The sequence below is a fragment of the Mauremys mutica genome, chromosome 3 (genome assembly GCF_020497125.1).
Source record: "Mauremys mutica isolate MM-2020 ecotype Southern chromosome 3, ASM2049712v1, whole genome shotgun sequence".
NCBI lineage: Eukaryota > Metazoa > Chordata > Testudines > Geoemydidae > Mauremys > Mauremys mutica.
In genome coordinates, this window is record NC_059074.1 from 52349453 (window position 1) to 52370155 (window position 20703).

General features: G+C 38.6%; 1 protein-coding gene across 2 annotated transcripts in view; it reads right to left on the bottom strand.

Moving 5' to 3' along the window:
- LOC123366947 (protein eyes shut homolog) overlaps positions 1–20703 on the bottom strand; it is a 442182-nt gene that overhangs the window by 141145 nt on the left and 280334 nt on the right. For both annotated transcript variants that reach the window (XM_045010895.1, XM_045010894.1), the window contains exon 12: positions 8896–9155. In XM_045010895.1, coding sequence (XP_044866830.1) covers positions 8896–9155 — 260 coding nt within the window. The remainder of the gene's footprint in view (positions 1–8895; positions 9156–20703) is intronic.

The following is a 20703-nucleotide window of genomic DNA, read 5'->3' on the forward strand; positions in this document are numbered from 1 at the left end:
AATATAAAGGAGTTGGGAGTGGCGCTGTAGGGAGAGGAAACTAAAGAGTTATGGGGACAACTCTAGGGCCATCCAAGATCAGAGAAGAAATTTATACTCAAAAGTATTGGCTCTGAGTTTCAAATAAAGCCAAACCCCAGGAAGAGGGGTAATTTCAGAGATTAACTCAAGTCTGCATGTTGTGTTGAGGATGGAGTAAGGATTTAACCATTCACAGTCTCTTTCAGGTTACAATAACTTTCTCATTCTCAGGAATTCTAAGAGGGCAGGGAAAAATGGAGGAGTGATACACTGGCAATGTTCTTTTCTGCTCCTCGCCTCAACCTCTTGATCATGACCACTCAGATCCTATAAAACCTACAAGACCTTTAAATTACAAGTGTATAGCAGGTGTCTTCCATCCTAAATGGGACAGAAATTCATAATGGAGTTCATGAAAATGACATAATATTTATGAAATATTATATAAATAAGTCATGCTAATGATTTCACTAACTATGCAGTCTGCACCACCAATACTGAGTGGGCAGGAGAAGCAATATATTACCTGATGTGTTTCACAATTCAAGGCTATAGAAAATGACACAGACTTCTCTTTAATAAAGGTAATATAGAAACAAATCTCTCTTAGTGCTTATTTCCTGCTTCATCTGGTGAATAAACATTTGGTCTTGATCTAATGTTAACTAGGGTTACCAGATAGAAACTGTGAAAAAATGGGTCCGGGGGCGGGGGTAATAGGTGCCTATATAAAAAAAGTACCCAAAAACGCGACTGTCCCTTTAAAAACAGGACATCTGGTCACCCTAACTTTAGCTATCTAGGTACTTATATGAAATATGTGCTTAAGGATTTTGCTGAATTGAGGGCTAAGTGACTTGCTTAAGGTCACATAGGAAGAGCAACGACAGAGTTGGAAAATTAACCCAGATCTCCTGTGTCCAAGTCCAATGCCTTAACCTCGAGGCCATCCATGCTCTTTTGACCTTATCTTATCAGACTATGAGCACTATTAGATTCCCTACATGATGCTGAAGGAGCTTTTTAGAGGTTTTTAGTATATACCAACTGCTTCATTCATGTTTGCGTAACATGTGTCATCAAAACTGCCTAAAGGAGTTGCTCTGCCAGAGCACAGAGACTAAAATCCCCAAAACAACGCATTGCTTTTACACAAGTCCTATAACACACAACTTCATTAAAGTAGAGTCAGAAATACTGAGAGTTATATAGATTTCTGGAATGATCTTGAACTGGACCGGATCCAAATACTCTTGAATTTTGGGGTGAAAGAAACCCCGATGAAGATCTGAATTTTGTAGTTTGAACCCTTTTCTATTATTTCTATGTAATCTGCTAGTGAAAAAAAGAAAGGTGAAAGTGGGGCTTGCCTTCACAGTTCAATATTATTGTTCAATAGTGTGATTGGTTATATCAGGTAGCCAGCATGTTGTTCTTCAGGAGTTTTTCTTTTGATACATGATGCCCCAATGACATTGAACAGCAACAGAAGAGGTGGCAGCTTGTCTCTTTATCTCAGGTTTGGTTGATGAATTGGAAGAACATGAAGAGCCTGTGAGACTGGGACCCATAGGAGTGTCTGTGGCCAACTTTCTCTTTTGTGATTTTCCTTTATTCATTATGTTTGACATTTCCGAGACTGAGTTCTGTTACAGACTAGCAGCCTATGCCAATGGGCTAGGGAAATTAGACTTTGCTGAAAAGTAGTACACAGAAAAAGAAAGTAAAAATGTATAACACTTGAAATAACTGAAAGATGTAACCACAATGTGCTGAGGTAGCTTGTATTTTTTGGATGCAGTCAAATATAAAGTATGTGCAATGCAACCAAAGTGAATTTTCTAAACCAAGTAAAATTATTTTATGTAATGGTTTCACTTTTATTTGTGGTATTTCTATAGGTATCTTTTTTAGTTTGTGAAGATAGCTGGTATTTTAAACACTGGAGTCAGCTGTAAAGGATATAGATAAAAAATGAAAATGGAGTGAGTTATCCAAACCTTGCTCCCTTCAGCCTTCCCCACCTGATGAAGATGTTCTGCAATCATTTCTATGCTAATAGAAGTTGAGTGTTGTACATATAACACTGCATTTAGGCTCAAATTCCACCACAACCATCCCAGTCTCCCATGGCTAATCATAGTCATCGTAAAAGCAAATCAACGTAGAGTGCATACTGCACATATGTTAGTTTGTTAATTATGCTACACAACACAGAAACGCATAGGTTTCATTACAAAATGTCAGTGGGGCCACTGTACGATGAAATCCCAAGATGTCAATCTACTGTTGAGTTCTCTCTCTGGAATAAATAACTTTGGCCTTTAAACATCAGGGGGAGCAGGTGCTAAGATAAAAGACAATTATTTGGGGGGTTTAACCGTATATATTTTTAACAGCTACATATAAAATGACAGAGAGAGAAGATAGCGTGCACGTGTGCGTGCGAGAGAGAAAACAAATTTTGTTGACTTTGTTCCTGCTCTATTTTTTTAAATATTTTAGCTGATTTAATTTAAAAAAAATAATATCTAGACTGGCAAATTTTATTGTACATTTCAGATACCGCTTTAACTCAAGTCTAAAAAGTGGTACTTATATTTAAAAGCAGAAGTTGAAAGTTGCAGACAGCACTATTTTACTTTATTCCAGGTGTAATTTTCATGTATCTATGCTGCAGTACATGTATAATTCATGAAGTCAGCACATTACAAGTCTGAATCAGAGCCCATGATAGTTAGACCTTTTTATTCATTCAAGACAAATGTTCTCTGAGAAAATTATGAAAATAGAGTAGCCCAACATTATGCTCACATTTCTCTTATAATCAGGAGAGTTCAAATCCCATACCATTTTCTTTTTAAAATACATCAGAATGTTTTAATTAAAATACTATATGTAAACTATTTCTCCTATGAGGAGCATTAGAAAGACACCAATAGCACTACTTGTGACCAAAACAATGCATAATCTTATTGGAATATGCACAAATAGGACATAGAAAGGAAATCACTGAATCTCAAAGGATTACCATGTTAATTTGCTTGCATGGTTCTTTTTTTGCTATTATATGGTACCTAGAGTTCTTATGTCTCATATACTACTATATGTGTGAGCATTTACTTTAAAGGATAATGTAATCCATTTGAATACTTTATACAAATGTTCCAATACTCCAAACTTACAAATACAGTCCAAATAACTATGGTCCTATGGGATATTTAAACTTAGAACAATATATGGATACAGTGTTTTATCTCTAGTACTCTAGCAAATTTAAAAAATATTTAATATTTTCTAAGGGAATGGGGGGAAAGAATGGACATAATCTATCTGTTATTTAACTGAATTAACATATTTAAATATTAACATTATTATTAATTAATGTTATCAGTTGCAAAGGAATTTGGATTCTCTAAATAAGAATTTGTCCAATACATGTTACAAAATATATTATACTGCTAAATCTAATTTGTCTCTTGTGAATATAATTCATTCATTTAAATTACAAAACAGAATCATTTTTATTTTAGGCAAGCTATTTTGTAAAGTGGTACCAAGCCTGAAACTATGCATCTTGCTGTAATGTATTGTTACCATAATGATCTTTAGTAGCCTGTGTACTAAAGTAATAGGCACATTTAAATATAACTACTTGCTGCCTCTGATAGTGCAAATCTGTGAAGCTTGGGATCCAAATTGTAAATCAACAGCACATGTAAATGATCAGATGCAGCTCTCCAGGACAATGCTTTACAAAGTTTCTTTTCCACATTTCAAAGCCATGTGAGACATTCCTTAGATGTGATTTAAAACACACACACACACGAATACACACCTACCTACCTTGTTGTCCTTTATGAGGACAAACTGAACTATCCTTTTGAACTTAAAACAACCTTCTTAATTTCCAAATAAAAATATGTATCTGATCGATAGCAAAGAGAAAATGGTACATGCTGTTGCCTGCCAACAAGTGATTGCAGTCAGAATCCTCTTCAGAAATTCCAGATCCGGTCTTCTCAGGAAATTATCTTTGAAGAGGTGACTAACTACACGATACCCTTTCAACTTGGATTTGATCAGATTTCTGATACAAAGATTAAACACAATTTAAGAAATCAATGGGTTTTATTTATCAGTCCATGTTTTATGCAACTTTTGATATCTTGTAAGAAAAAAAAGTGGCCTGTGAATAGAGTCCAGGGCTGGCTCCAGGGACCAGCGCAGGAAGCAGGTGCTTGGGGCGGCCAATTGAAAGGGATGGCACGTCCAGGTCTTTGGTGGCAAGTTGTCGGCGGGTCTTTCAGTCCCTCTCAGAGGGAAGGACCAGCCGCCGATTTGCCGTCAAAGAATGAAGCGGTATGGTAGAGCAGCCTCCGAAGTCATTTTTCCACACAGGGACCCAAAGGGTATGTTTTTTGGATGGAAAGCATGATGGATATGAAACTTCACAGTATGAGTACCTGACACAGAAACAAAAGCCTTGTGTAAGACTTATCGATTATGAGGCCAGAAGGCACCAATATGATTATGTATATTTCCTTCTCTTATAACACAGGCTGTAGGACTTTCCTGAATTGATTCCTGTTTAAACTAGAGCATATTTCTAAGAAAAGAAAACATCCATTCTTGATTAAAAAATTCCAGTTATGGAGATTCCACCACAACCCCTTAGAAGTTGTTCCAATGTGTAATAACCCTCACTGTTAAAAAATATATCCTTATATCCTGCCTGAATTTGTCTAGCTCCAACTTCCATCCATTAGATCTTGTTCTGCCTTTGTCTCAGAGTCTGAAGAGCTCATTGTCTGTTTTGTTCACCATTTAGGTACATATAGACTGTGAATAAGTCACCCTTTAAGCTTCTCGTGGTTAAGCTAAAAAGATAGAGCTCATTGAGTCTATCGCTATAAGGCATGGTTTCCAATCTTTTAATCATTCTCATGGCTCTTCTCTGAACCCTCTGCAATTTATCATCCTCCTTCTTGAAATGTGAGCATAAGAACTGAACACAGTATTCCAGTAATGGTTGCACCAGTGCCAAATACAGAGGGAATCTAACCTCTCTAAATCTAATAAATATCCTCCTGTTTACACATCCAAGAGTGAGAGTCTGCTCTTTGCCTTGGGCATGACTGTTGCCACACATAAGGAGGATTTGCCGGAGAGAGAGAGGGCAGGGAGGACTTTGCTCAGCCTGAAAACAAAAACAAAACAAAACAAAAAAACAACAGAAAAACAATACAATTACTGCCGAGGTATAGACAAGTGTCACAGTCCTCATGAAGCTTCCCCCCCATGATGGACACTCAACAGGCTGCTGTGTTTGGATCCCGATACTGCATTCAAGTAGTTTTAGCTCAATTTGTCTTGCCAGAGTACAGTCATTAAATATTAATGACTTCTTTTGTTTGTTCTGTAGCTTCTTCCAGACAGGGTCTATGAAACATGACCAGTGTCATTGTCAGTCCATGGCTGATGGACTACAAATCAGAGTTAGTGTTATACATAGAGGTTATAATATCAAAGAAAATGTGTAAGTTATACATAGACAGGTTCCCACAAACTGTTCATAGAAAGTTCCATGTATGCTAGTAATTCCCTGAGGAATTGTAATTCCCTGAGGACAACGGCTTTTTTGGCTTTTCATCAGGTCTTTCATTTATCATACTTATGCTATCTCTCTAGGTAAGTGCACGTACCACATTAGGGCTCATGGTGAACTCAGCAAACAGTAGTGCCAAAAGCAGCAATTATTGAGCACAATTATTCTTCACTGATGTGCAAAGCAGTGGAGAACACAAACAGGAAGAAATCCACTGCTATGCTGGGTCTCCTGGAAGTTAGCTCCATGGGTCACCGCAATGGAACACAGAAGGGAAAGTGGCTATGTTCTCCACAAACAGATGTGTAGCCAGTCGATTCCTCTGCTGTGTAAATCTATATGACCGACAAAGTTTAGAGATGTGCAGTAGGCTGCATCCACTATTTTGCATCAGCAGAGGTAGGAACAGGGTTCGCCGTGTGTGTGTGTATAATGTCTGGTTTGGCACATTATGGGAACAGGACCATTAAAACTACTACCACAGGAAGTAGGATTGAGTCATCCTGTGAATAGGAAGACATATTTCAGGCTGTGTGTATACAAATTGCAAGCAATTCAGAACATATTACCAGACCTGGTAGCTCTAATGCAGTACTTTGACTGCTGAATATGTTATATAAAACTACATAACTGAGGTAATTTAGCAGAAACTCTCTCTTGGGCAGTGGCACTCAAACTTTTCCTGTCACATCCCCACTTTCCAGTAATGGAATCTGACTGTGCCCCTCCTCCAGAGTAGGGCTGGGTGGTACTCCCTCCTCTCCCCCAATGGGGGCTGATGTAGGCCCTGCTGCATGCCCCTCAAACATTCATTCACACCCCATAGGGGGCCGTGCCCCACATTTGGGGACCATAGCTCTAGGGGAATTAGAAATGTCACCTTATATATTTGTGATACTGTATTTGTTTCTACTAAGAGCATTAGTATTTCATAATCAACTTATTCATCATGTTTTAGAGCTACATCCTCACTGTCTGCTCTGTAAAACATAGGTGGATAATAAAAGAATCAGTATGATATCCTGTAGTTTTCCATCTTTTACTCTCCTTCTTTCCCACCAAATTTTGAAGTTTGAAGTTGCAGTGTGCTAGTAGCAAACTGATAACTTTCTGAGTTTATTTTTTCCCCTTAAAGACCAATTTAAGTTTTGAAGGCCCAGGTTGCAAACAAATGTATATTTTAAAAGTGCTGTTCTCCGTGCTTTTGGCAAAAGTGGAAAAATATGCATGAAATTATTTTGTTAAAAAACAATCATCTGGTCATAATATCATAGTAGGTATGGGACTCTACCAGGGCCGGCTCCAGCTTTTTTGCCACCCCAGGTGGCGAAGAAAAAAAAAAGATAATATTTCCAGCTGTGTATCTTTAATACTGGATTTTTAGGTGCTTGTTAAAGCATATTTAAGCAATTATTATATTAATTTAAGCTGTGCTTTTTTGACAAAAATATTCCTGTAGAATAGTAGGCACATTTCTTTTCCCCAAGCCTATGGTCCCCAAATCTACATAGGGATGCATGTGAAAGAATTTTTTGTGTGAAATTAATAACAGTTTCACATCCCATTGTTTGAGTATTTAATAAGATCACATAGATATTAATAGTTGATCATAAACATAAAATATACTTCATTCATATATGAATGTCAAGAAAAATATAATCTGTTCATTTTATAGATACAGCTATATATGTGTGTGTGTCTGCACACATCTATTTTAATCTAATGGAAATTTTCACTAACTTTAATAGAAGTTATATGCTTAAAATTAATGCAAGATATTCCAACCACAAGACGTTTGTCAGCTATAAACATTAAGAAAAGATATAGAACTTTAATATCCATTATTCTTTATGAATCATTCCTGAAAGAAAAGCCTCAAGGTCAAAAACTTGTATCAAGCCATTTTCTACTGTCAGCATGACATTCAATGTTAACCTTTCATTCAATGAGCAACTCCCATACTTCCACAATTAATGAACCTCTTTTTGTTCAGCAATCTACGGTAAGCCTTACCAGATGAGTAAAATATATATTAATACTTCTGAGCACTATATACACCCTTTGAAACTCAGCGATTCAATGCACATATTCACAATAAAGAAGATAATATTACTGTTACTGTGACATTGAAACCACGGTGTTTGCCATTTATATAAGTGGAGGCATTGACTTCAAAGTCCTGGGTAAATTCTAACTAAAGTAGTTACATTCTGCATAGTAAAATTACTGCAGTTTTAAGCGCTTAGCATATGCCACAATCCCTATCCTAAACTGTACAGAGATGTTTTGCACTGTTACATTGATGCTATGTTCCATCCTACAGAATCTTGTATTTCAGGACCTAGATTGTGACTTTTAAGCCACATCCCAGAACATAAAAACATAAGAATAGCCATACAGGGTTAGACCAAAGATTCATCCAGCCCAGTATCCTGTCTTCCGACAGTGGCTAATGCCAAGTGTTGCAGAAGGAATGAACAGAACAGGTAATCATCAAGTGATTGATTCCCTGTCACCCATTTCCAGCTTCTGGCAAAAAAAAAAAAACAACCAAAACCATCAGTGCCTACTGTAGAGCTGTCGATTGTGCATGAGGATTGGGGATCAGTCTGCTCTATCCATTAGATTACTCTCCTGAGATACCAGCCCTTTTCACACACTGGTGTGGAGGGAAACCAAGGCTATTACTAATTCTCTCCACCCTCTTTCGAGCCCTACTCCTTGGCATGGGAAGAAGCAAGAGTAAGCAGCTCCTGTATGACACAGACCTCTATGGGGGCAGTTCTCTTGTGTGTTGATAGGCAGGGACCACACACAGTCTGGCCCCAACTTTTGTACAATTAACAATTTTCAGTTATTTCCATTTGTCTGACTTGTCTATTTCGGTTGTCAGTTCTTCACAGCAAGGACCATGTCCATGCCTATGTTTGAACCACACCAAACACAATGTGCCTGTAATCCTTCGTGGAGACTCTACGTATTAATGTGCTACAAATAAAACATATTTATTGTAATAAAGTAATAGTAATCAAAATGACCACTTTAGGATAAATCTCAACCTACTTCACAGAAATGTCATGAGGCATAATTTGATAAAGCTTTAAAAGTGCTTTACAATCTTTAGCTGGAAGGGTCTATAAATTATTGTTTTGCAAAATATGTATTTAAATTTACCATACAGTTGCAATGTTCTTTGTGATTCAACAGGATGCCTACTATCCGCTACTGACAATTAGAAATTATTTGTAAACCATCTCAAATCCTACCTTTTTCACAAACACACAATGGATTCCCATCAACCTGTGCCAAGCAGGTTGAGTTGTTTATACATGGATTGTAGGGTCGGTCACAGGGATCGTAGCGCTGCTGGCAAAAGTCACCAGTATAAAATGGTGGACAAATACATATAAACTGCCCCTGGATAGCAGACTCCTGGCAGGTGGCTCCATTTAAGCATGGGTAAGAATCACATTCATTTATATCTTCAGTGCATTGTGGCCCTGTCCAGCCTGCTGTACATGTACATCTGGAAAAGAGAGGTTTGGGTTGGGGTAGAAACAGTTGTTTAGCTCCATCAATTCATACCACTTTTATTTAGAACAATTAGTAACCCGAATAATAATGGCAAAACAAACTGAAGATAATAAAAAAATGTTTTATGATTACAAAGAAGTGTATATAAAGAACAACTAACATATAACCCAGTCCCCAGTTCTCTCTCTCTCTCTCTCTCTCATTGTAGAGACAATGGGGGTGAGGTAATATATTTTATTAGACCAATTTCTCTTGTGAAAAAGATAAGATTTCAAGCTACACAGAGCTCTCCTTTAGGAAGAAGAGCTCTGTGTAGCTTGGAAGCTTGTCGCTTTACCAACAGAAGCTGGTCCAATAGAAGATATTACCTCTCCCTCCTCGTCTCTCTAATATCCTGGGACCAGCATTAAAACAACACTGCAAACATCTCTCATTGTAGTCATTCTATCTCTGCTGTGGAAAAAAGTAAGTCAATCATTGGTCATTGAGATTTCTTATATAAAACTATTCCCCTTCAATCAAAATTAGTAAACAGCTGTTTGCTAAAACTTCTGGAAGAGAAAAAAAGGAACATTTATTTATATTTAGCATTTGTTCCACACACCTTGGCCGATAAATATAACCGGTAACAGATTGTCATGCCTAGGATTCCTGGGACTTTAGATTTTTTAGGACTTCTATGAAAGTTTCTGATTTAATCTTTTTAATCATTATCCTTACAATGTACCAGCTGTGAGAGGTTAGCTATCTGCCAATCACTGAAAGCCATTCCACAAAGGAGGGAATTTTCAGTTGTTTTGGTGTATGTGTTATGAATATCCTTCCAACTGTCAGCATAGCTGCCAATAGTTCATCATGTCCAGGGACACTGAAGAGATGTGAAAGGGCACCATGAACAGAATGTTTTAGCTCAAGCAGGATTAACTTTTAGTATCTGTTCAATAAAAGCATGAATTTATTTCCAGTAATCCTGAAATTTCTCATGGGTCCATAAGGTGTCGAATAACCTTTTTGTACTTTTACATGAGCTCTCTCCCTCCAGCAAATATCTAATATTGGGAGTACATAGATTTGAGATGGAATGGAGTGTAAAATAGTTGTGTATCAAATGTATACTGAACTTGCAGTAGGGAGAGAAGAGAATTTTAATTTAATTTATTTACAATGAAGCAAATTTTGACCTTAATCACCATATATGAATTATGTTTCTAATCTCCTTTTCCACTATGCAATGAATTTTAGTTTAATGCAGAAGATAATATTCTTAATGGAGTGATAAATGCCCTATTATATGTTATACTGTGAAATAGTCAATAAAATGACCCTGATTCTCTAGCGTCTTTAATTTTGCGTAGTGAATCATAACAGGAGTTTTACACCTACTTTTCTTAGGAATAACAAAAAAAAGGTTCACTGAAGTAAATGGAATTATACTGTAGAACCAATGAGATCAGAGTTAGGCCCTGAGTCTGTAAGGTGCAATGCCTGAAGTTCATGTGAGTCCTTCTCCTGATCTCAGTGGGAACTGGATTGGACCCTCAGTGTTCTAGAGATTTCAGGGTGAAAATGAATTCTCCCTCTGACAGATAAAATTGGAAATCAATGAACAGCCTTTTCATGAGCCATTGTATGGCAAATATTCTCTGGGATCTTGATAGGTTCTTGCACACCATCAGTATCCCATGATAATGGCTTGACTTCTTCTGGAAGTAAATTAGTGTGCACTGGTGGATTTAGCTTCTGAGATTTAAATTTTGGGAAAGTCTGCTTTTAATGGAAAAATGAAACCTTTGAAATATTCTTGACTTGTACAATCAAATACTCTGAAGCTTTTCAGAGCGTGAAGAGTCCACCTCAAAGGTCTACATTAAGAAATATGGAATGGCCACAGAAATTTTTCCATTTATGCCTATTTGGAGAAACAACACAATGAAGAAGAACTTGTTGCTGACCCACAGCAAGTATATTCTTTCATTTACATGAAAGGCTATTTAAGACTCAGACTCAAAATAGTCCCTATGTTTTGTTTTATATAGATTGCTGAACTTCATGCATAGACATAGCTTTAACTATTTTTAAAATTATATACACTTATTTTAATTCATAATCACAGACAAAATAAATCAGTTCTGAGTGAAACTGTCTTCTACCACCAAAATAAATAAAATAAAAATTTACTTTATATTCCAAGCTTTTAGGAAAAATCATATGAATGGATTCCGTTATTTCCCCACACATTGTACCTGGAAGCACATTAACTCTTAATAGCAATTTAATCCCAATTTAAAAATAAATAAATAGAATAAAATTATAAAGGTGCAAAAATAAAGCCATTTCATATCAAAGTAGCTGACATAAATTAGACTGCCGTTTTTATTCACAACTTTTTAAAGACTACTTAAAACATACAGGTGAAAAGAGCTTTGCAATAATCACTTTTTGCAATCAAACAATAGGAAAGGCTTCTTAGGAGATAGTGTACACTGTGTACATTGTAGTGAAGGTTTGTTAAATAAGGCATAAACAAAGAGACTGTCTATTGTATAAATGTGTGCATGTAATTCTATGCATTCTGAATGTGATTATGACAATCTTGTTGTTATTGTTAGCAAATGAACACGTGGTACAATCAAAATGAAAAAAAGTTCAAAATACAAAATGTCAAGTAGGAGAATACAACAGATGTATAAGTAAAAAAATACAAAAGTGTCAGACCCAGAAAGGCTTATGTAGACATCACATATGTTTTAGCAACTCAAGTGCCCTAAGGGTCAGCAGTTTGGAGGCTGGACTAGCATGAGAAGAGCAAACTTTCAGGTAGGAGTGTGAGTTCCTCCACCACACCACAGCTACACAGAGGGCTGTTCCCAGGTCCACAAGCATGGTCATTTGTTTCACATTTCACCACCCCACATCTGAAATGGTTGAGATTGCACCAGAGATAGTGTGGCAGCTCAAAGCCAGGCAATCGCTCATTAAGCTGAATGATGAAGAAGGAGTTTCTTACAGAAGGAGCAGCTCATTCCCATTCTGCTCGCTACAACATGACAGCATCTGCTGTGGAGAAGGTCGGTAACATAGTCCAGTTGGTCTTCTGCTGGTGAGTCGGTGGTGAAGCACCTCCCATCTATTTTTGAAAACTAGCAAATCCTCTGGATTTTGACAAGGAGGTTCTTTGTTGCAATATAACGCCTGAAGTTAGCAGGCAGGATATTACAAAGAACTGAGAGCCATTCTGTTTTTGTTGGTCTCATAGTCCCTGTTGTTATTCTCATCATTTCAGTCAATTGCATATCAACTAGCTTTGCATGGGGAGAGTTTAGCCACACAGGAACACAGTATTCTCAAACTGATTAGTAGAGAACGGGACCAAGCTGTGCAGTGCTTGTTCATTAGCTCCCCCAGCTCAGTCCACAAGCTTATTTAAGAGGAAATTGCTACTCCTAATCTTCTGAGCTACCTTGGAGAGGTGGTCCTTATAGGTAAGTGTGCAAACTATAGTTACTTCTAGATATACTGGTTTGAGGCCTGTGCCAGTAATTCTCCGTTCAAGAAAATGTTAAGTTCTCGTGAAGTGTTAGCATAATTAAGATGAAAGCATGACAATGTTGTCTGGTACACTGGGCTTAAGTCTCCACTTCTTGTATTAGCCACTGATGGCTGCCATATTTTGGTTCAGGGTGTCCTCAATCTTTCTGAAATCTCTGCCTCTTGAAGCTAGACAGATGACATCTATGTACTTGAATGTCCTTGAGATTGTTGGAGGCAGATCATTAGTAAATATGTTGAAAAAAATGGGGCAAGAACAAATCCTCACGGGAGTCTATTTGCTTGGATCCTCCATATGCTCAGTTAATTTCCAAGCATTGCTTGGAATTGCCTGTTTCAAAGCATAATTTCTGTAGCCATAACAAACTATAGCGGTAACATCTATGACATCTTGACCAGGAGGCCAGTATGCCAGATAGTATCATATGTTGTGGCAATGTCAACAAACACAGCTGCTGTCTTTTTCTTCCATTGAGAACCATTTTCCTTACAGGTGGTAAGAGCAAGAACTATGTCACAAGTGCTACTATTAGGCCTGAGACCTGCCTGGTCAAGAGACTGCTCTACTATAGGCATGTATCTTTGCAGAATTAGTTGCTCCAAAAGTTTATCAGCACAGCTCACAAGTGATATCGTATGGTAGCTAGATAGAAGGGAATGATTTTTTCCTGGGTTTGGTATAGCTATCATCCTTATTCTTAGGGATGACAAATGAAAGGAAAATTAAGATCCACTTCATGCTCTTCTTACCAAGATAGAATCACATTACCAGAGAAATCTTGTCAAAGCCATATACTTTTCCAGTTTTCTTGCAGCTCAGTGCTGGATCCACTTCCTCAGTGAAGAAAGGCTGGAAGATAGCTTTCTCACTCAGAGATAGGACCAGACTGTATCAGCACATTCCTTCTTTACTGACTTCTCAAAGGATTCAACTCTGTTGACTTTTGCAATATTAGTTTTGTAATGATGCTGTTCAGCGACACTTCACACTGACTTATGTGTGAAGTTTTCTGTGCTGCTCTAAGCTTCGTTATGAGTGACCAGGCTTTCCTGCTAGATCTTGTCATGTCCATATTTGACGTAACTTCTTCCCAGTGTTCCCTTCAATGAGTATTGTGGCTGTCAATGAAGTGGTTTGCTCTCTCTGGGTCACCAGACTCTTCACCCTGCTTCCAAAGTTCTGCATATTCCTCATCTAAGAAGAGTATGTAAATCTTTTAGTACCCATGTGAGATGGATTTAGTGACTGTTTTGAAAGGTGATTTTGAGAAGTGAGTGTAAGCATTTTATATAGAAGTATTATGTGGAACACACATTACTCACTCATCGGTCAACTCTGAATATTTTTCACAGTCTGCTTCTCTATAATTTCACCACAATCTAGGGAGAGTGATTATTGCTCTTATCAGAGTAAGAATGGGGCAGTGCTTGCTGTGTAGGGAGAACTTCAGAAGAAGTTGATAATGATAGGCTCCTTGATAAGGTGACCCAACTGAGGTCATGGAAATTAGCCATGCTCCACTGTCAGAGAAGAAGGTGAGTTGCTGCTTAGGGTCATGCAAGAGACATAGATCATTTATAGAAGCCCAATCCATTTTTTTTCAGATTTCTCTGTAGCCCTATGAGGTGTGGTAGCCACTGAAGCCCCCAGTATAGATGGTTGAATGTTCAAGTGTTATTAGAGGTGGAATGTTCCAGGCTTCATTTATAAACATTCACAACTTTTAACTTACTAACTCTTTTGTTGTCACAGTGAGGTGAAGTACTTGTTAGGGCCTCTGCATCGTCAATAACAGATTTTACACAAATGGCTCTGTTAGTACAATCTTCATGGAAAATATAGCAATGTCAATTGGCAAGAAAAAAATGTACATGTGTTTCTTGGAGAAATATAAGCCCCTTGTTGTAGTTAATATTGACAACAGTAGCATAATAAGAAGACAGTTGATCAACAACCATGTTCAACATCTATTGAATGCAAGCTTCTCCCTGCTTTAGACCAGTCAGCCACCCAAAAAAATATTCCAGGCATTATTAGGATGCAAAAATTCACCGTCACATATTTGGAATTACTGTGTGATAGAGAAAGAGATACAGAGAGAAAGTGTGTGTTGCGGGGGAGATGAACTAGGTGACATTTCAGAATACTTTAAGACAAAGTAAGTGGTGAACGATAGAGTAAATGTTACCTGATTCCTTCCTTCTTCCACCCTCTTTGTGTATGCTTTCATGTCGAGTTGATATTGACTGGTGGAAGAGGACAATATTGTGGACCGGCATTTACCTTCCTGCAGCAGGGGTATGGCTACCATACCCCCACCTCTCCCATAAGAGACCGCTCCCACTACTGTGAGCTGATCTTGCTTGTAAGCATTGGCGTGTACTTTATTTAGAACTGTCTCAATCTCTCCACCAATACATATTGGTACATGCATTGCTTTCCAGCTTCCTGGCCCCTTCTCCTATTGGCACTAAGGTATCTGTGCTCGAGAATTCCCCTTGTCAGGCTCGCCTTTTCTCATTCGCCTTCTCTCTCTCTCCCGCCCTTTCCTTCTCAAGTGCTTTCTTCCTGTGCTCTTTTTAAACCACTTGCCTGTTAATGGCCTAATTGGCATTAACTTTCTAACACCTATTCTCATCATATCTGATCATTAGGCCTTCTCTGAGGGAACTTACTTGGTGTTAATAGTGACCAGAGCGTTGGCTCAAGCTTTATCTCTTGTCATTCTGTAACATACTCCCCTCTCCTTTCTAATGGAAGGGTGTTTCTTCCCTCTTGCACGCGCTCTCTCTCTCTTTTACTGGGGGTTGTATTAGGGCAATGCCTGTCCTCACCCTGTGTGTGTGTGTGTGTGTGTGTGTGTGTGTGTGAGGTGTCTCTACTAAAAAAGCTTCCCTTGTCAGGTTTTCCTTGCCTTCTCTCATTTGCCTTTTCTCTGTCTGCCCCTTCCTTCTCAAGCACTTCCCTTCCTGTGCTCTTTATATACGCCGTGTACCTGTTAATATACTAATTAGTTAATTAACTCCCTAACCCAGTTTTGCCTAGTAATCAGGTGAACACTGACCATTGTGCAACTCAGGGGGAACCTAATTTGTTTTAACAGTGACCAGAGTGTTGGCTCAAGCTCCATCATTCAGCATTCTGTCACTCATCAATATGATCCTTGTGCCTCCATTTTCATGATGTAAACACTCTTCCAAACTCCTTTACAATGTGCAGATAGGAGCAGAGTGTCTTGGAGATATAAACAAGCATCACAATTATGGGAGCCAGTTCTATTTCCACTATACCAATGGAAACACTGCCTTCTACGAGAGCAGCATTTTTCCACATTTTGCCTGCCTGGAAACGATCCAGTGGACTGGATAGTGCCTGGATATTTGAGTACTTCTCCAAGTTATGACATTGACTCAAAGTTATTCAATCAGGGAAATGAAATTTGCACAGAGTACAGCAGATATTATGTGTTGCATGACTCAATAAAATAATAAAGCTTTGCTTGATTAACAGACTTTACTTGTCACACAAAACTACTTTCCAGCATAATTTGTTTTATGCAGCCTTTCAGTTATGTTTTTCAGCCAAATATACTTAATTTTCTAAAAGAAAATAAAATACTTTACCCAGAATCAGTAGATTAATGTGTTATGGTGTCCGTATTGATTTGAAAACTGTTGATGATACCAACTACATAAATCATGCAAGGATAGCCTGACAAGACATTTCTAATCCAAATAATTTTTTTCTTTTTACTAACAAATACTGCATCAAATAGAAAGAACAATAAAACTGGATAATAATGTGGATGTGGTTTACCAAACAAGAGTTACAAGTGGTTCTATGCCACAGAGTTAATATAAATTAATTATGCATTTTCATTTGGAATTGAGAAATTTTCTGATTTTGTATTCTGATACTCCATTTGCTATGTGTCTGTTTTTTCCATTAAATCTGAATTCATATGGGTTCTATTAAAGAGCCTTGAGAAATTCCCCAAGACATCAGCAATAAGGATTTACTGAGTAGGGCCTTATAGTGTATGATCTTTGGGGGGATGGAAGGGCAGTTTTAGCTGTAACGTACCATGATAAGTACAACAAGATTGGCATCTATTGGACAAGAATAACTAAGATAAATAAACCTCAAAATAAACGTTGAACATTAGGAGTAAATGGTTCATAAATTTGCCTAATCAATTGTTGAACACCATACAAAATCCCTTTATATTACCTGTGGCATTATATGTTTGATCCATGCAGATAACCGATCCTCTATTGTAATTTGGAGCAATAGGTTCCTGTTAGATGTTTAGCAAATAGTTTAATTCTCCTTGTTAGATCTCTAAAGCCATCAGTCCCTACTAAAAATATTTATCTTTAGATCACTCATGATGGATTTTTATATTGTAGCATTACAAATGATTGGCTTGTCCTATGATTTATGAGCTATTTTGCAGTTGCTGACATTAACATTTTTCTTTTTAGGCATCACATTATAAGACTTCACCATCAAATAAATCTCCAATTAACTATTCTTATCCATATGTTATATCTTATCTATGCCCCATCCATAACTAAAAAGACCCACAAAATAATAGTATTTTGCTTTCATAGGTTTTATTAGGAGATTGGGCCTAAATCCTCAGCTGTGGACATTATGTACTGGGTGCAGCTGAGGTGAGAAGGAACTGAGGCACAAACAGGCACTGCATCTGCCTGGCCCCTGGTGAATTTTAAAGAAGCCTCAGGGTTGTTGTAAACTATGTTGGCTGGCTCTGGCCCCAAGGGCACATTATGTCAAATGGGGATCAATGACGTACAGCAACTGTCAGGCCTAGAGAGGAATAATGTAGGAGCTGGTTCTATATCAACCAGCAACTCTGTCATGCCAGGAAAACAAGCTTGTTTTTTCATTGCCTTTGCACTGCCAGAAGTGTACAAAGGAGCAACATTGTAGGAGAGTCTCTTCTCTAGATACTCAAGTCTGCATTTTATATTATAAATGACTGTAACAATCATATCCAACAGTTATTCACTGGTTCTGTATGGCAGAGTTTTTGTAACATCATCTTTCCATCTGTCCATAAGGTACTACTGTCTGTTCATAATTCTAGAATTTTTCAGTGGCTCTCTTTTGACTGGAAAAGCCTTTAACAGTGAGTGCCCAAGTCAACTCAGCTAGTCACAGTCGGAAAAGTTCTACCCAGGAAGGAGAATGCCAGGTCTTGACAAATACTGTAATGAAGCCAGTTAGGACTGACCAAACCAAACATTTCTGAATAAGCAGTTTTGCTTTCAGTTGTTTGACAGTAGATAAACAGAAGAAATGGGACTGTTTAGCCTTGTGTATTCTGTGCCAAGTTTGCAGAAACTATCAATCAACCAAAGTATTTGTCTTTGCCGTAGTTACAGCTGTTTCTACAGAACAAAATGTTAAATTCAGAAGCATAAAAAGCCAGTGTCAAGTCTGTTTCTTGTTCGACATGCCAATGGAAAGAACTGAATATCTGAGTTAAACTCTTAGCTATCTTATGCCCATCATTCACCTGCTGCTTTGTTTGGTAGGATCTTGATGGAAAATGGCATGACATTCAGTGAAGATTAAGTCAGCCTATTAGATTCACTGTGCACATAACAAACAAGGGTTTGTATTCTCCAGTGCACTCAACAAAGCCAACCAGCAGGTTGCAGCGCTGCAGTACTGAGTTATTAATTTCCCCCTCTGCAAGTTAGAGCTGCTGCACTGTCTTAAGATAGACAAGAGAAGGCTTCTTTTCAGTGTATGCACATTTTCTGTGTACTTTATATGCTGTTTGAAACATTAATGAGAATGTAAAAAGCAACAAAGAGTCCTGTGGCACCTTATAGATTAACCTTTTGCTCCAATACATCTGTTAGTCTATAAGGTGCCGCAAGACTCTTTGTTGCTTTTTACAGACTAACACGGCTACCCCTCTGATGATTAATGAGAATGGGATAGATCTCCGTTTGCATTTTTTGTAAATGTGAACTCCTTTCACAGGCATTAGCTATTTGGGGACCCTCCCCATCACACACCAAAAGAAACCACAAGACTCCAGAAAAGTAGATTTGCATATATCTCTCAGTCACCCTCCTCTCAGTCCTCACATACTCTCTCCGTTCCCTCTTTTCCTCCCTTAAACCTTGAATTCTCTTCTCTTCTCTTCCCTAAAAGACTCAGTCATCCATCTCTTCTCATGTGTTCCTCTGCCCTCTCCCCAGGTTCCCCAGAAACTTTCACCCCTCATACCATTCCTCCCCACTAAGATCCCACATATCTCTGACATTGCCTCTGGGCCTCTCAAGCACCCAATCCTCCTTTGCCTCTCCCCTCAAGTGCCCCTCCTGTGTCTGCCTCTCCTAGTGTCCCTCCACAAGTCCCCTTACTCTGTGTCTCCCTCTCACTACTGCACCCAAGGCCCTCTTCTACCTGTTTTTCCCTTCCCAGCTCCCCCACCCCAGTATTTATCCTCCACATGCCACAGCTTCACCTCCTTAAGATGCCTCATGGTACCCATCTCACCCTAAGTTTCTCCCTGTGCCCTTCTTCCCTCATATAAAGGGAGCCCTACACCTGTTCCCTAGTGTGAGAGGGGGAAGAAAATGAGAGAAGAAATATAAGCTGCAGCTGAGCAGGTGGCTGGAGTTCCTTCCCAGCCACTCATTCCTGCCTCACCAGACTGATGCCTCTCTCCCCACCCCCAACACACTCTCTCAGACCCTTCAGACAGAAGCAAAGGGAGCAAGAACCCAGGCAGGACATGAAAGAGCTGAGCCAGGTGTGTGTGTGGGTCTCATTGCAGATCTTCTGGCTTCCCAACTCAGGGACTATTCAGTTTCTGCTGGCAGAAAGTGGCAACTGAGACTCATGCTTCCAAAGCTTGAGAGAAATGTTCAGTAGATGGCTTAGTAGGGTGTCTGTAGGGACAGAGGACAGTTTGACTCAGACTGAGCACTGCCCCTTCCCTCCCTGGCCAGACATTGTTGTTCCTCTAAGCTGGGAGGGGAGGAGGAGGACACAATTCGTTTTGCTCACTCATGATCCCCTGGCAATCTCCATGGGGATCATGCAGCATGAGATGGAAATGCTGAGTTAGATTATTTAGTATTTGAATGCAATGATCAAATAGAACTGCAATTTACATTAAGTAAATGGATTCCTAACTAAAAACAAATATATATTGCAGCAGAGATTTGAAATATACCTGCCTATTTCCTCTTCAAACATTTGTAAGGGATTTTTACACACTATCACCAAATATTTACGGCCGTATTGTACCAAGCTGCTATAGGTGTGCACAGCTGGAGTGGAGGAGCAAGACACTTCCTTAATCATGTTTTTATACTGCACTCACCAGTACCCTCTCTGGAACTCCCCATAGGGGTCAGGCATGCCCCATGAATTCTGTGGAAGTCACTGTTCCCTCTTATATAGTGGAATACACATTTAAAGGTCCAGTGTGGAGCAGATAAAGTAACATGCTCTCCTTCCTCTGCATTCCTCACACCAGCCAGCTGAGCTGGCCTAACATGCAGTATTATGCTGCAGTCTATGAAAAAAAAATGTAGTAATGAGCATCTGTCCATTGCACATTGTGGAGATAAATAAGGAGTGCTCCCAGAGCTCTCCTTGGGTGAGAATGGCTGTACACTGCCTCCAGTGCAGACCACGAATGAGTCTTTAGATAAAAGGTAACAATTAAAGATGTAAGAAGAAAGTTTGAAACAGGAGTTGATGATGTATTGGATAAAGAGAAGACTGGAAAGAAGAGTTCCGACAAGTTCTCAACAATTCCTAAGAACTGAAACATTTGGAACAGTCTGTGACAGAACACAGTCCAGGAAAGTAATGAATAATAGCTGTTCCCAACTAATGGCAAACATTAAATTACTTGATGATCTCAGTCAATTTAACAATAATACTTAGTCCTCATTTAGCATTTTACATGGTCATAGAACTGTACATACAT